This window comes from Solanum dulcamara, chromosome 9 (assembly GCF_947179165.1).
Source record: "Solanum dulcamara chromosome 9, daSolDulc1.2, whole genome shotgun sequence".
NCBI lineage: Eukaryota > Viridiplantae > Streptophyta > Magnoliopsida > Solanales > Solanaceae > Solanum > Solanum dulcamara.
In genome coordinates, this window is record NC_077245.1 from 72,825,712 (window position 1) to 72,843,302 (window position 17,591).

General features: G+C 31.6%; 2 protein-coding genes across 3 annotated transcripts; both read left to right on the plus strand.

Annotated features, from left to right (window-relative positions):
- The first annotated feature begins 7,976 nt into the window (after positions 1-7,976).
- LOC129902658 (RING-H2 finger protein ATL48-like) lies at positions 7,977-11,272 on the plus strand. The gene is made up of 2 exons (XM_055978013.1): positions 7,977-8,266; positions 10,758-11,272. The coding sequence occupies exons 1-2, from the start codon at positions 8,191-8,193 to the stop codon at positions 10,928-10,930; spliced, it is 249 nt and encodes an 82-aa protein (XP_055833988.1). The 5' UTR covers positions 7,977-8,190; the 3' UTR covers positions 10,931-11,272.
- Positions 11,273-11,668: 396 nt separating this feature from the next.
- Positions 11,669-17,304, plus strand: LOC129902656 (ubiquitin-conjugating enzyme E2-23 kDa-like). Of its 2 annotated transcripts, none has more exons than XM_055978011.1 (7): positions 11,669-11,898; positions 14,592-14,662; positions 14,840-14,919; positions 15,820-15,934; positions 16,133-16,185; positions 16,651-16,779; positions 16,880-17,304. In XM_055978011.1, exons 2-7 carry the CDS (start codon positions 14,619-14,621, stop codon positions 17,014-17,016), a joined length of 558 nt encoding a protein of 185 aa, XP_055833986.1. In that variant the 5' UTR covers positions 11,669-11,898; positions 14,592-14,618; the 3' UTR covers positions 17,017-17,304. The 2 variants fall into 2 exon arrangements, with proteins under 2 accessions (XP_055833986.1, XP_055833987.1); XM_055978012.1 differs by lacking the exon at positions 11,669-11,898 and adding an exon at positions 11,976-12,061.
- Positions 17,305-17,591: the final 287 nt, after the last annotated feature.

The following is a 17,591-nucleotide window of genomic DNA, read 5'->3' on the forward strand; positions in this document are numbered from 1 at the left end:
GTTGATTGGATGTAGAAGGTTCCTTGATCCTGTTAGGTTGGGTTGTGTATGTCGGACAAAGCCTTAGAGTGTGCCCCAGTTTCCCATAACATGTATATAGGATTCCCTCCCCCTCATAGATGACCTTCTGAGTGTGGCTTCCAATTTGGATGAAGTTTTTGACAGAAAAATTCAGAGGAACTTGGATACAGATTCGAGCATACATGCCTCTTAAAGTTGAGGAGGTACATGTGTCTATTTTCAGAAGCTCCCCCAATTTTCTACAATTCTTTTTAGGATATTTTTGTTATAGAATTCCGTTGGTAGATGAGGAACCCGTGCCCAGATTGAAGTGTGAGATGTTGTGGCGGCTTCAGGCACAAAATTTGGTTCATATTCTTTGACTGAGAGGAAGCTCCCAGCAACAAACCATGGCCCTTGGTTCAGGACTTTATTTATATTTTCTTCCTGGTTAAATTTGGCAATGTAAAAGTCGCACGCTAGATCAATTAGTATTAGGGGTTCAATGGGTTTCCACATTTCAGAATGTTTGTTTCCGAGGTACGCATGGGCCACTTTCCTCCCAAATAGTTTTACTATTAGGGAGTTTCTCGAGGGAGTGTAGATTCTTACTTTCTCTATATCATAGAGGAGAATGGGACTAGTGGTTGATGACGGATCGTCATCCAGGCTTTGCTCTTTGAGCATATATGAAAGGTTTAGTTCCTTTCCTCTGTTTAGGAAGACTTCTTTAAAGGTATTAGGATTGCATCTGTCTTCATACATATCTATAAAGGAATATGGGGACTCAGACGGTTTTGGGGTGTGGGAAGAAATGTTCATGTGTTGGGTCATTGGTGTCCTTTGGGACTATTTAGTTTCTAGAAAAATAAAAAGTGTTTATGTCTACGTAGGAATAAGTTGCACCAATGCAAAGGAGTAAAGAAATGAATTAAACATGCAATTAGTTTTTAAATATTTTTTATTCTTTTTCTTTAGGGAATTTTGCCTTTCTGCTTTTTCAAAGGGATTCTTGCTAGTTTTCTATATTATCTTTATCAAATTTCAAATTCAAATTTTGAGTATAAATATTTTTAGTAAAGTCCAATTTTTCTTTTAACGAATCTTATGCTATGCAAATATGAATTGATGGAGAGCAATCGGAAATGAAGAAAAATGTCAATTTTTATAATTTACTATAGTCCAATAATGTCCCACCTATTTTTGAATCTCACCAACTATTGACTTGGATTGATATTGATGTGTGAGCAATCTTATCTATATAATAATTTTTTTAAAATAGTAGCAAAAAAGAAAATATATATTTATCATGAATAGCCTCATTATATGGTCCACACACGCATGAACAAACTCCTTTTTTTAATTAAATTATTTAATTTGATTAGTGTAGGTTTTTTGTTTTACTTGAATTGAGAGTTTATCAAAAATAATTTTTTTATTTTATAATAAGATTGTGTATATGCTATTCTTATCTGATTTCATTTGTGGGACTATACTTAGTATTTTATTATTGTTAATATATGTTCTTTATACCCGCTCTCAACAATTACAATTAATTTATTTAGTATTTGATTTAATTAGTTTACTTTATTTATACATGCTCTCAACAATTATTATTTTATTAAGCATTTAATTTGGCTAGTTTAGGTTCAAATAAACAACAAAATGAATGAGAATAGCAAGTAGAAGATAATAGACAAATTATAAATCAAATATCGACTTATTATGGTTTTGGTTCAGCTAACATTAACAACTGATTAACCTACTAAATATAATAACTAATCCAGTTTGAAAAATTATATTCATTTGGAGCTTTTGAAAGATTTAACAATATGAATTTGAAAAATTCCCCAAAAATGATAATAATTAAGAATTATTTTTTTCTTTTAAAAAAAAGTCCAATAAGACATTTTGTTTTCAAATGTGTGTTGTTTCTTTTTTAAGAAAAATATTTTTTTTACATCTACGAGATAAGAATAAGATCAGTATATATCCTAACTCAAAATTATATGATGATTCAAAAATTTATGATGAGCTTGGGCTAAACCATGTTTGGGCCTTGGGCGTTGTGGTTACTTTTCCTAATCAAGAAATCCTTTCATCACTCACCTTTAAATATTTTTGTTTTTTGGACATAAAAAGGGGAAGTGTGTTCCACTAAAGCTCTCGCTATGCACATGATATGGAAAAGGGTTCGACCACAAGGGTCTATTGTATACAACCTTACCTTGCATTTCTGTTAGAGGTTGTTTCCAAGGCTTTAATAGATAAAGAAGAGTAAGGAAAGTTCAAAAAAAAAATCTTGGCTATAAATAGGTGTTACATCATTTTGTCTATATCTGGCTTTATTATATATATAGATTTCTAATTTATACTGAGCATTTTGTCTTTTATATTATTTTATGTCAAGATGATTAATCTGAGTACTATTATTCCACACTCTCACAAAAATAACTTATTTCAATTCTAATTACTAATATTGATATAATTCATTTCAAGATTAATAATCAAATAAGAAACAAGCCAATACTATTTTTTTAATCTCAAAACTATCTATGTTTGTTCAACATATGAAATGAGCTCTTAATGTTGGCATAACTCAACCTAACTCAATTCTGGTAAGTAAAAGTGTCAAATGGGCAGGTTGAGCTGAATTTGGATGAGTCAAATTGGATTGAGTTAATGTATGAACAAGTAATTGACCTGCCCAAAAGCTAGTTGGACGAAAATAAATTGGGTTGAAATAGGCTAAAATATGGGTCATAATCCAACCCGTTTAATTCCTACTAAGTTTAAATTATTTTATTTGTTCTTTTATATATTTTAAATAGCTAATAAAACTATTATTATTTTATATTATGGTTATATATAGTATATTAAATAAAAAAATACGTTTTCAAAATACTTTGACAAAATTTCTCATGAATCAATTTAGATTACATATCAACTCAATTTTTATTGGGATGAAATGGGTTGAACTAACAAATTGTAGGTATCAAATTGAGTAAATTTATAAATAGCTAACATTAGGTCAAATTCAGATCTCCTGAGATATACTTTGGTTAATCACAATTCGTAGCTACATTATTATCTACTATCAAAAGTATTCGATGCATTTTTTTTAGTTTAAAAATGACTCTAAATACAAATACAATATTTATTACAGTGCCTTTATTGTGCAACATTATCTTTTTAAAAGAGGAAATTTAGCACAAATCACATAAGAAGAAAATTGGCCACGTAGGACACCAGATAAGATGTATATGTCTACTTATTCAATTTTATATAAATTTAAGTGTCTATTTATGTATACCCAAACTTGGAGAGCATTGATACAAGTTGAAGTCAAGTTAAAGGGCACATTTATCTATTATGTTTATTTAAAGCTATAATACATAAACATGTATTTTAACTTGGTTTCAACTTGCATTTGTGCCCTCCAACTTTGAGTATGCATAAACAAACACTTAAATTTGTATAAAATTAAACAAATAGACACATTCTTCTTACATGGAGTCCTATACGGAAATTTCGCATCCTACATGACGTCATACATGTATTATCCCACGTAGGAAGCGTATATCTACTTGTTCAATTTTATACAAAGCATAATGTCTACTTGTACATATTCAAAGTTGAAGAACATAATGTCAGCTAAAACCAAGTTAAAAGACATATTTATGTATTATGCCTTATTTAAATGGGAAAACTAAGCTCATGCCCCATAAAAATTAAATAATTACATATAAATATCCCTTTATAATTCATACCCCGCAAAGCATACGACTCGCGACCATAATACTATCACAGTATCAATATACTAACATGGTATCATTGAGGTTTGCTTCAGTCCACAATGATACCACTACGGTATACCTATATGTTGTCATAGTATCATTGATGTCTACTTCAATCCTTCAGCGATATCTCCATGATACCATTATATATTGACATGGTATCATTAAGGATTGTTTCATATAATTAGTAACACTCTTCAAATCATTTATGATACCATCACAGTATGTGAATGTACTATTGTGGTAGCACTAAGGTTTTCTTTATTCATTCATTCACAAAACTACTCATTCATTAATGATATCATAACAATATATTCATATATTGCTATGGTATTATTAAGATTTTCTACAGTCATTCATGTACAACTAAGTCAATTCTCAATAATACAAACCCATTATATATATAATAGCATGGTATTATTGACTAATGAGCAGTCTTTCAAATGAGGAATTCATAATTTCTCACTAATGCCATCACATAATATCATATATAATAGCATGATATCAATCACCAATGAGCAATCCTTCAAGTATATAGCATACACTGACATGATATCATCACGAATGTTGAATGATATTATCATAGTATATATATATATATATACTATAATGGAATCATAAAGGTTTTTCAAAGTCATTCGATATTACATGAATGATACTACCACGATATATTCGTATATTATCACGATATTGAAAATCCTTAATGAGACACTTTTAAAATCCTCAATGATACCATAACAATATATTGCATATGTTATGGAATCATTAAGGAATCAAACATTTAGGAAAAATTGCACAAATATTGGGCCTAGACTAAATGGGGATATATATATATATATATATATAAGGGATAATTAGTTGGAGCCGAATGGGTACAAAAAGGAAATATCTAATGGGCCATTTAGATAAATAATATAGTATATAATAGGGGTGTACATAGATCGGGTTGGTTCGGATTTTTTACAAACCAAACCAAACCATTTGTGTTGGGTTATTAAATCTATAAACCAAACCAAACCAATAAAGTCGGGTTTTTCGATATTAATTTTTTTTGGGTTACTCGGGTTTTTCATAATATCTAATGAAAAACACAGAGCAGTGCTTCTTAAAAAGAGTTCTAGTACAAAATATCAACGTATAAGATGGAGGCAGAACACTGTTTGAAGTTTTAACTTTATAATATAACTTTATAAGATGGGTTTTTTTTGTATATTATATAGATGGGCTTCTCAACTCCAAATCTAAATGTAAGAAAGAAAATAAAAATTATGAAAAAATTTTAAAAAATATTTATAAATTATATTTTAATAAATATTCTTATGTATAACATAATTTAAAAGTAGTATATCTATAATCAATCGGGTCGGTTTGAGTTCGGTTTGACTTTTTTTAGTTAAAACCAAACCAATCCTATAATGGTCGGGTTTTTTTTCCAAACACCAAACCAAGTCAAACCAAACCACTAGTCGGGTTTTTTTTCTAGTTTGGTTCGATTTGTCGGTTTGGTGCGGTTTATCGGTTTGCCCTGTACAGCCCTAGTATATAACATTAATTACGAATTTTAGTACATGTTTTAACTTTACCAAAAATGGCAATACTATTTTTTACTCGAAATAGTAAAAAAAAAATCTCTTTCTTTCCCCCTCTTTCTCTTTCCTTTTTTTTCTTTTTTCATTTTTCCCGCTCTCTCTCTCTTCCCCTCCCCCCTTCCTCTTCTTCTTATTTTTTTGTCGAATTTTTCACTCTCTCTTTATCTTTATCTTTCTCTCTTTTTTAAAAATAAGTAATAATTAATTATCTTAATTTAAACTTAATTTTGGATTAAATATTATGGAAATAATGATTTTATTACTTTTAAAAGTAGATTATTTTTTATATATAAATACGTATATAATATATTTCTAGCACAATAAAGGAAATGAATATAAAAAATAATTGTAATACATTTTGAATTCAATATATTATACATATTATAGGCATGTTTCAATGCACGCGGTGAATATATATAATTAAAATATTTTTAATATAATAATATATTTCGTTAATAAGAGAAAAAAATAAAAAATAATCATAATAGATTTTGAATTCAATGTATTATATTATAAACATATTTTAATGTACGTGGTGAATATATAACTAAAATATTTTTAATACAATAATATATTTTAGCACTGTTAATAAGAGAAAAAAATTTAAAATAACTATAATATTTTTTTAATTCAATATATTATACATATTATAGGCATGTTTCAATGCACATGATGAATATATAACTAAAATATTTTTAATACAAATGTATTATAAGTATTATGTGTGAATTTCAAACATTCCAGTATTGTTCAAATTAATTTTACGTTTTTAAAAATATATTATATTTGTTGAAATAACAACAATCGAATTCATAACAATATATAATATTGAATTCGAATTGTAATACATTTTGAATTCAATATATTATACATATTATATGCATGTTTCAATGCACATGCTGAATATATAACTAAAATGTTTTTAATACAATAATATATTTCATTTATAAGAGAAAAGATAAAAAATAATTAAAATAGATTTTGAATTCAATATATTATAATTAAAGTGTGGTGAATATTTTTAATACAAATGTGTTATAAGTATTATGTGTGAATTTCAAACATTCCAGTTCTATTTAAATTAATTCACGTTGTTAGAAATGTATTGAGTTAATTAATTATTATTTTTAAAAGAGTGAGAAAGAGAGAGAGAAAGAAAGAGGAGAAATAAAGGATGGAGAAAGAAAGGGAAAGAGAAAGAGAGAGAAAAAAGACAAATATAATGCAATTTTAACACAATAAAGGAAATAAAAAAATAATGATAATAGATTTTGAATTCAATATATTATACATATTATAAAGATGTTTCAATGCACGTTGTGAATATATAGCTAAAATATTTTTAATATAATAACATATTCCATTAATAAGATAAGAAAAAAAATAAAAAATAATTATAATAGATTTTGAATTCAATATGTTATTGGAATGTTTAAATGCACGTAGTTAATATATAACTAAAATATTTATAATACAATAATATATTTTAATACCATTAATAAGAAAAAAATAAACAATAATTATAATACATTTTGAAATTAATTTATGATACATATTATAGGCATCTTTCAATAAATATGATGAATATATAATTAAAATATATTTAATACAAATATATTATACGTATTATATGTGAATTTCAAATATTTAGGTATTATTTAAATTAGGATAATTAATTTTTAATTTTAAAAAGGTAGAAAGAGAAAGAGAAAAAATAGATGAGAAAAAATGAAGAAGCACCACGTAGAAAGGGGGCGTGGGAGAAGGAGAGGAAGAGAGAGAGAGACAGGGAGAGATACAGAGAGAGAGGGGTAATTGAGTGATTTTAGTTATTAATTAAGATAAATATGCTATAGACCGTAATAAAAAAAAATACCCTAAAAAGTGTAATTATTAGTGTAAAAGAGTTTATTTATGTAAAAATTTCATATTTAAAGGTGGGGTATGAGGTGGGAAATAGTTTGTTTAAAGAGTCTATTTTGTGTATTTATCCCTATTTAAAATGTGTTTTCAATTAGAGGTGTGCAAAAATCGAACCGATCGATAAATCAAACTGAAAAAAATGCTATTGATTTATTACTATTGGGTTATTAGGTTAATGAGTTTTTAATGATTTCATAAAAAAATTATTGAGTTATCGGTTTGATGTTAGTTTTTAATATTAGGTTATTGGGTAAATCGATAAAAACTATAGTAGTTTATTACACTATCCCTATATAAATATTAAATATTATTATCAGTACATTATGAGTTACTATTTTTGCCCTTTAGTATTTAATTCACTTGTATACTTCTTTTCATATTAGTTACTATTATTTTTATTTTATGAACATTATGTAAAGTTATATTATTGTTCTATCGCGCTAAATTATTGAAGAAATCATATATTTGTGTTATAAGTATTTTTTAATTGATTAATCAAAAACTGAACCGTTAAAAGATCAATAACCAATAAACCAAAAACTGATAAAAAATATCTTATTACTTTAGTTATTAATTTAATCTATTTAAAAATTAAAAATAATAAATTAAATCAATAATATATAAAATCGAACCGATTCTCACACTTATTTTCGACCATTAAGTCGTTCAAATGGGCTCTTTTTCGAAAGGGGGTGGGGAGGAGAGCGGCACACGTAGTTACGCCTCAGACCTCAAAGACTCGACAAAGAAACATACACACACACACTTGAGAAGACACGAAGAACGAAAACCAAATCGAGAATATTAGGCATCGAAAAAGGGATTAAAAAAATCCCCAAATCGTTGAATATCTAATTCTTAGGGGATTGAGGTAGAGAAAGATGGGATCGGCTGATTCAGAATTGGATTCAATTTTTCAGGATAACAAGCGCCATCGTAATCGTCTTGTTCCGATCGGTAAATTTTCGAAAAACCATAATTTAATTTTTTTTGTTTTTTGTTTATGCTTCTTTTTTTTGCAGAATTGGGTCGTCTGAAATCGTTAAATGTTTATTTCATTGTGATGTTGTGTTTATAAGTATCCAATTGTTAATTTTTAAGGTTTTAGTTTTCTGGAATTTTTCCTTGGTGAATTTGATTCATATGTGCGGATTGACCTGTGCTATTGATTAATCTCCAAATTTACAAAATTTTCAGATCAAATCAAGCCATTTAAGCTCATTTACGAGTCCTCGGTTCTTTATTTAAGCTCATTTCACATTATCACCATACTAAGTAAAATAAAAGTGAAAAACTAACTCAAGCTTGGTTTAGAAGTCGTGTAATATGAATTAAATTCAAGTCTAACTCTCAACAATATGTGCTTGAAGCAATTCTGTAAATGGGTGCTAAGTTGCATCCAAGGGTGTGGCCTAGTGGTCAGTGAAGTATCAGGTTCAAATCCCAAATTCTAGGTGATTTCTTCCCATTTGTCCTAGGCTTACCTTGTGTCTGATGTTGGTTGGAGGTGATACGTATCCCGTGGAACTAATCGATGTTCCACAGTTATAAAAAATGGGTGCTAAGCTGATTAATATGGAAACTTGCGTATTTGTGTTCAAGCTTGAAGCTCTTGCATTTTACATCATAGTATTTTCATTTTATGAGAATTCTTTTTGCTCCTTTCATTTTTTCTTTCACTTCGTTCAATCACACACTGCATATATTGTAATTTGGCCTTGCTTTAGTTTCGATAGGAAAAGGTAATTCCACATGATGGTGGATTTAATGATCTTATCAATTCTGGACAGCAATCAGATGTCATTAATGCGTTCGATTTCATATATTTAATACGACTAGAATTTAGTAATTCAATCACATCTAGTCACACTCCTCTAGAGTTTGAAGCTGCGTGGGATCTATTTTTACTGTCAGGGGATAAACTAATCACACTTCAAAAGGGGAACAATTACCAGGGATTGCCTCTAGTACTTGCTGAATAAATGCCACTGCCTTTTGGCTAAAATTCTTCTTCTTTCAAATAGAAAATTTTTGCCAAATATTATGCTTCCTTTGTTTTCCCAGATGTTGAATGACACACTGTAAATGAAATGGATTTTTGAGTCATGTCCCAAATGATCAATAGGAGGATATTAAGACATTTTATGTCCCTTAAGTATTAGTACCTAATTTGTCGAAATGTAGGAGGTTCTCCGGCTTGTATTCCTTCAGTGATCTTTCTCAATGTTTTCTTTAGTGGTTTTCTGTCCCATAATGACAGGGATGAAGTAAGAACCGAGCTCTAATACCCATAGGTTATAACATTATCGAAATCTGAAATTACCTTCACTATTTTGGTGCTGATTATTACTATTCCTGGGTTAGTTTCTGCCTCGTTTAAGCTATGAGGTAATCCATCTTACTTGCTGCAAAAGAGCACTTCAGACTCTGAGCTACTTACGGCCTCTCTTAAGCGACAATGTTTCTGTCCACAACACGCTGGCGCCCTTTTTGAAACCATGGGCTACTGAAACTCAGGTTCACGTGATGCAGGTGGCTCAGCTGCTACGATGTGGTAAGCCCGCAGTCTCACCTGCAAGAGCATCCCAACGCAATGCTGTAGCATGGCTCTACCACAATACATTAAGCTTACAGTTGAACCAGTAACTCTTTTTCTAGTTTCCTCTTTCATTTGCTCCCCACCTTGCTAATTTTGCTTTCAATTTCCAAGTTTTACGCTTTAGGCATGCTTTGAACATTATATAGGACTTGTTCAAGGTACAGGATGTGACAGATTGCTCTAGGCAATTATGTCAATGATGGTAATTCAGCCTTGTTAAGTGGACCAATAGTATTATGTCAGCTATATAATATAACTTCATAGGTTGGGGTTGAGCTCAAGTGTGATAACCAACTTCTCTTATTCCGGAAACAGCAGTACTGCAACTTTGCAAATTCATGTCTGATTAACTGTATATCCCAACCATTGAGGGTAAATTACCCTGGTTCATGTTGAAAGAAACAGAAGCTGTGAAGACATTGAACCTACAGAACACCCTAATGCTCAAATTATTTAGTACTGCCTCTGTTTCATTTTGTTTGTCTTACTTTCCTTTTTAGTCCGTTGAAACATTGAAACGAAGGGGGAGTAATTAGTTTGAGTTACATATGATGTGAAACTGGTTTATGATGCCGTCTTTACTAATAGTGAGCAGGGAAATAACCGAGAATGTTGCTCAGCATGTCTTGTTCCTTCATTATGGTTTTATATGGAGTGGTAGTATATGTTTCTGCTTATAAGTTGAGGTCATTTGGTCTTCCGTTATGAATTCTTGAGAAGTGACACATTTTCTGCTGCATTACTTTCCTGTGAGACTTCCCAATCCTTGTTGATCATCCACTGGTTCAATGTTTTAGCTAAATAGTGACCGAACACTCTTATCTCAGTATTCTCGTTGTGCAATTTCAGGTGCATTTCTCACTGCAGGAGTGCTTACTGCTGGACTCATTAGTTTCAAGCGGGGAAATTCTCAATTAGGTCAGCAACTAATGAGAGCTAGAGTTCTTGTTCAAGGTGGTACAGTCGCGCTGATGGTCGGGTCAGCATATTACTATGGAGATAATTTCAAGCGTGCTGGTTGACCGACAGCCAAATGATGTCTATGGACTTCCTCATTCGCCTGTCACGAGTTGATTTCTGCAGGGAAAAAGGATTCCATATCTTGCTATGAGGCAGTTCTTTGCATGGCTGTCATTGCCACCCCAACCATCCCCCACCACACAGAAAAGAAAAGGAGAGGAAAATGAATAACAGAGTGAAAATAATGCTAATCTTTATGTATTTTTTTAATTAACGGGGTGGACATGACTTTCCTGCTTTGTGTCTGATTTACATGGTTTTAATTTTGATGTTAGTTGAAATTGATTAAATTGTGTGCGACTTCTTGAAGGTCACATTCAAAAAGAACTCTTATTACAACATAATATCCAACGTAACGTAATTTCACAAGTATGGAAAATGAGATAATAAATTTAAACTTCATAAATTGTTCATAAAAATCACAATTTTAACAAATTTTCATATCTACATTTAGACTTCAGTATGGTATATGTTGAATTTGTTTTCTACTCTAGGTAGGATTAATTTTATTCTAACGGTATTTTCATCTTAAATGGCAGCTAAATATCACTCCCTCCATTTTAATTTTTTTTTAATAGATTCAAACTATATAAATTTTATATCAAACATTTTAAAATATATATTTATCATGTTAACATAAGCAAAAATACAATTTAATATTTTTCGTATTACTTTTAAATTTTTAAAATATTAAATTAATCTAATTCAATTTAATTAAATCAACTTTTGAAAAGCAAAAAATAAACCGTCATACCAAAATTTTTTCAAAAATCTACCATCTAAACTAATTTTTATGTCTCTACAACTCAAATCCGAAACCTATAATGGATTGGGGGTGAGGGTAGAGATTTGAGGTTGCGGAGAGGAGGCAAATGCGGGTAGTATATTTTCGGTTCAGCTACAGCCATGGAGAAGCAATTGAATTGAAGTAAAATTTTCTCAATTTTCAGAAGGAAAAAGAAAAGAAAGGGTAAGCCACGTACCTGTTAGTATCATTCTTTTTGTACATTGCACGTGCCCTTTTTCAGCTCTGTAACTCCGCCTAATGGCCAACATGTCGACACCTTTACCTTTTATATATATATAGTCCTCTTTTTTTTTTTTCTCCATTCAGATCTTGCATAATATTCCTGGTTAGTTTAATTTCATTTTTATCTTGATATTGATGTTTGTAAGTTGTTTCTTGTTTTTTTTTGTTGTGTTTTGAAGCAATGAAATGGATTTGATTGTGGAGGGGTACTTTTTATTTGATGTTTTTTTTTTTTTTTCAATTTGGTTTATCTAATCTAATTGTGCATTGCTAAGACTAGAGTACATCTTTGAATGCTATGATTCTTTCACTTTTAATCAATTGTAATGTGCAGTGGTTCTTGGAATGGATTTGTGTATTTTGAGGGAGTCAAGTTTGTGAGTTTTTTTTTTCTTTTTTTTTTCTAAGCTTGCATTCACGACTAATTCCGCGGGTACTTGTTATCGCCCACCAGCATAGGAACTGTGTCCACCAAGGTAGTGTTAATAAAGTGGTGGTCAGATTAGCTATGGGGAGGAGTGTTGGCCGATAAGAACGTCACATGTCCAGAAAATGTTTGTAGCGGAAATGAGGATATTGGGAGAGAGAGAATCAAGAACGAAGCTATTCAGGACAAGGTGAGAGTGACCTACATGTGTAAGATGTGGGAGGTAAGATTGAGATAGTTCAGGCATCTGAAGAGAAGATGCACATATGCTCCATTGATGATGTGAGAGGTTGGCTATAGTGGCTATAGGTAGACTGCAAAAGTCTTGGAGAAAAGTGATTAGATATGAAATGACACACGGAAGTCGAAGATTAGTGTAGAAAGTTAGCAAGTAGTCAAGCGTTCTCTAGTTTCCTTATTTGTTGTAGTTATTGTATTATCCGCTATTGTTATTATTATTCTCTAACTATCTTATTCTTTGACTTTAGTATTACCTATTATTTCCTTTGTTTCAGTTACCATATTATTTGTTGATTGCTACTTGCTCTCTTCTTAATTGTTTCAGCATGACTTCTCTGCTACCTTATTTGCTTTACATGATTTTTAATATGTTTTACTTAATCCAAGTAGAAACAACCTCTACCTTCACAAGGTAAGGGTAAGACTATGTACACACCATCCTCCCCAAACCCCAATTGGTGGGATTACACTGAGTATGTTGTTGTTGTTCGTTGGATTTGAACGTGAGACCTAATGATTCTCAACCCACTTCATTGACCACCAGGCTGCAAGCTTGTGAGTATTTTGCAATGAAAACGTTTAGGCTCTTCTAAAAAATCCTTTTCTGTGGTCTTTCTTTATTTTACTTTTCGTACTGCGTTATGGCTGTGAAGATTTCGTTCTAATATTGTCTTAGCTATGGCTTGCCATTTTCACATCAAAATGGATATTGTGATAGAAATATACACTAATAATTATGTGAGAGTAAGGTACTTAGTGTGTAACTTCATTGTGAAGCCCTGTCCATAACTCTATTACATATAGCTATTCCAGTATCACGAACAGATGAGAATTTCAAAGGCTTATCATTAACTCCACACTTCCCCATTAATACGATTGTGAATTATGCACGCGCATATTTGCGGCCCTTAACTAGGTTATTGATGAAGAGGCAATGACAAGTTGCAGAGCAAGCTGGTAGTCCATAGAGCATTTTCTAGTTTGCTTAACACCACCTGACCATGGACATGTAACTGCTGGATATGGTGATACCAACTTGTATTCTAATTCTGCTGAACATCAGTGATCGTCCAATAGCTACAACTCAATATCAAGGCTATTGCTTTGTGAAAGACTACTTCGAACGAATCCTTGGCTCTTAAAGTGTTTGAAGTACATTACTGTGTGCTTCAATACATTAACTTATAGTAATAAGTAAAATGATGGGTTGTGCAATCCTTGGCTCTTAACGTGTTTGAAGTACATTACTGTGTGCTTCAATACATTAACTTATAGTAATAAGTAAAATGATGGGTTGTGCAACTCAATGGAGACGAGATATCAACTTATCAAGTATTAAAGCTCACTGGTGGGATGAGTTTGAAACTCAGTTGCTCCTTTAGATGCCGATGTTTCCTAGATATCTTCCCTTAGTTCTTTTATATCAGCCATCTTGAAACTTGTGATACTTAATTGAAGGTGTTAAAAGGGGACAAGTTAGACCTAAAATCACATTGAAGGAAGTTGTCTTGAAAGACCTAAAATCTGTTGGGATCCATGCAAACCTAGCTATAATTAGGACACAAGGATAAAAAAGGATCTATGTAGGTGATACATACCAGTTGGAATTAAGTTTTAGACGTGTTAGTACATTTATTTTAGGTCCAATGTCTGCTTATAGTCTTTTGGTCTTGTCAGAATCTTATTTGCCAGTAGCAAACATAGATAATTTCTAGTGGTAGAGAAACTAATATTCTTATAATATTGGATTAAGATGGAATGAAGCGACATGGATGGTGAAGATCCATGTAGCTGACCCCAACTTACTTGGGTTTAAGGCATGTGGTCTTTGTTGTTGACCATTTTCTTCTTATGCTCTTTCAAAAACAGCTGCGTAATTTCTGATTTCATTGTTTGGTTTCTCTTTTTACATCTTCTTTACTGAACTTACAAACTTATATGTTGAATCCTTGCCTTCATTCCGCAGATTCTCAGGATCAATAATTAGTTGAAAATGTCTTCCCCAAGCAAAAGAAGAGATATGGATGTTATGAAATTGTAAGAACAACCGAGATAAGATTTTCTTGCTGTCATTGATATATTTTTTGTAGATTCTAAACAGTTTGGCTGTTTCTTCATCTTATCTAACCAACCAACATTTTTTAGTACATATGAAAGTTATGGCAGCTTTTGATTACCACCGTGAATTTACTTTATGTCATTTTCATTTCACAGGATGATGAGTGATTATACGGTGGAGACAATTAACGATGGAATTACGGAGTTCAACGTGGAATTTCATGGCCCAAAAGAAAGTAATGTCACGAAGATACTTGTTTCACTTTGTCTTCTATTGATTTTGTGACTTTGCTGAAGGATCATCTTCCCCTAGATTGGCTTTCTCGTTCTTAAAGCTGGTTTTTGAAGAGAGCAGTTTTAATTGGATTAGTTTTATATACGGTGATACAACAATTTTAATTGTTTCAAATATGTATCTTAGTTATCTCAAAATGTCATTTCTAACACTCATCATCCTACATTTTAGCATAAGAATAACCGATCAAGACCTTTATGCTCTCAGTCTCAGAAGTAGCTTTTCCGCCAGAATCTTGCGCTTGTTGCTTTTCCCATAGAGCAGCACATTACATATTATATGATATTGCTATTGGAGGTGCTATTTTCTTAGATAACTATGTTGCTCAGACTCGGGTGTTGATCTAGAGGTTGGATTCGGACAATAAATGTACGTTATGACATATAGAAGTATATATTTCGATTAATAAAAATTATTGACTTAAAACAAATAAAATTTAATTCCTTATATAAACACCTTATATTTATAACAACCCGCCCATACAGCCAGCGGGGAGGAGTCCATCAAGCCAGCGACTAGGCCCCAAGGTCGACGTCTTGAGCGAGTGAGAGTCTTGATCCTCACAAGTCTTTTGTTCTAGCAAAATGGTCTCATACTTTATATAACTATAGATATATATGATATAAACCAAAAATCAACCCAAATACCTAATCAGTCTATAACTCTTAGTCATAGATGTAGTCAAAGCAGCCAAGGTAAGTTGACCATGTCCTTCCGACACGGTGCGAAGGATATTTTGAAGGGTCAGAGCAACATGGTTAGATAATGCAGACTAATACATTTAGTTGGTTGTGGATATGCTTTTGTTTCCATATTTTGCTAACTATCTAAATTGTTACAGGCCTTTATGAAGGTGGAATCTGGAAAATAAGGGTAGAGTTGCCCGATGCTTATCCTTACAAGTCTCCGTCTATTGGATTTCTCAACAAAATATTCCACCCTAATGTTGATGAGCTGTAAGCTATATATACATTCTTTCCGTATTTTAAGCCATTACCTTTTACTATATTAGTCACATGTCGGATGTTTATATGTATGTCGGACACCTTTCGTCTTTTTGTCTCTGTGTTGAACCTCTGCAACACAAGTCTTTGTAGTGCATCTGAGGAAAATGTTAATGCACTATTGCTCACGAGATTCATCTGTTATTGTAGGTCTGGCTCTGTATGTTTGGATGTCATCAATCAGTCATGGAGTCCTATGTTTGGTAATTGTGTACTGCTAAGTGAACAAAGCATTAAGATTTTTTAGGGTGAAAAAAGTTATATGGCATACTTCCGTGTAGTTTGTTTCACACGTATGCATTTCACTTTATCATCTGACTGAAGTTTCTTGCTCAAGGATCTTTAAGCATAGGCTATAGAAATGAACTAATACGTGACATTTTTTCCAATGCTGTGGCACTAGTGTAGGCATTTCCCAATCTTAAAAATCTCAAATCACTTTTCCAATTATGTTAATATACCTAGTATTTAGATGAAAATAACTAGAAGTGTCATTCGTGGTTCTGATTTGAGCATGATGAATGATACAAGTCCATTTTGTTCCAACACTATATATCTTCGTTTCAAGAAACTTTTTATAAGAGTTCAGCCCAATATGTTGCTAACATCATAAACGTTCGTAAACTGTGAGCTTTGCCACATCTGACCAAGCATATGTCAATGTGCAGATCTCTTAAATGTATTTGAGGTTTTCCTGCCACAGCTTTTGCTATATCCGAATCCTTCGGATCCATTAAATGGTGATGCAGCCTCACTGATGATGAAAGACAAGAATCAATATGAGCAAAAAGTGAAAGGTGATTATTTAGGAAGATATTCTATGTTGTAACTCTGCTTTTATCTTAGAATGTGAAGTCAGTGACCGTAGATCGTCTTACACGTTGTTTCATGATGCAGAGTATTGTGAACGGTACGCAAAGAAGGAGAATGTTGTTGGCACACCAAAAGATGAGAGTGACGATGAGATTAGTGAAGAGGATTTCAGTGGACAGAGTGATAGTGATGACGAAGTTGTTGGACATGCTGATCCTTGAGTGAATAGACTAAGGTCCTAAATGGAGATCATGTTTTAGTTCATTTTTCTCCTTACATGTAATATTTGATTCGTCGTCTCATGTAAATCTAGGTGCCAAAGGTAGTTTAGGGACAACATACATAACCTGCAGATGTGTGATGAATTTCATTCTGTGTAGAAATTTTCCTCCTTATGGTTAATGTAACCATTCAATAGATGTGTTAGTATTCAGGTTCTTGTTTTAAACATGTCTTCGAACCTGATGTGTTCGTTATCTTTAAAGTTCTTTAAAGTTCTTAACGCTGAATTCATTTCACTTTTGAAATTAATTTTTCAGAATTCAATATCTGTTGACATTTAATTAATTTTTCACGTGTATATCTATACTCCATGTCAAAAATGACGAGTTTAATTGAAATCATATAATAGAACATGTTTAACTTGTCCTTTCTTATTAACTTTTTCATAAAGGAATGTCTACAAGGTGCTTAATTTATTTAGCTGGTTACTACTCTAGAAGTAGAGCCAGCAAACGTGACAGTTAATTAATTACATTGTACAATCAGTGAGTTTCAAAGTAGATAGTGACAGATT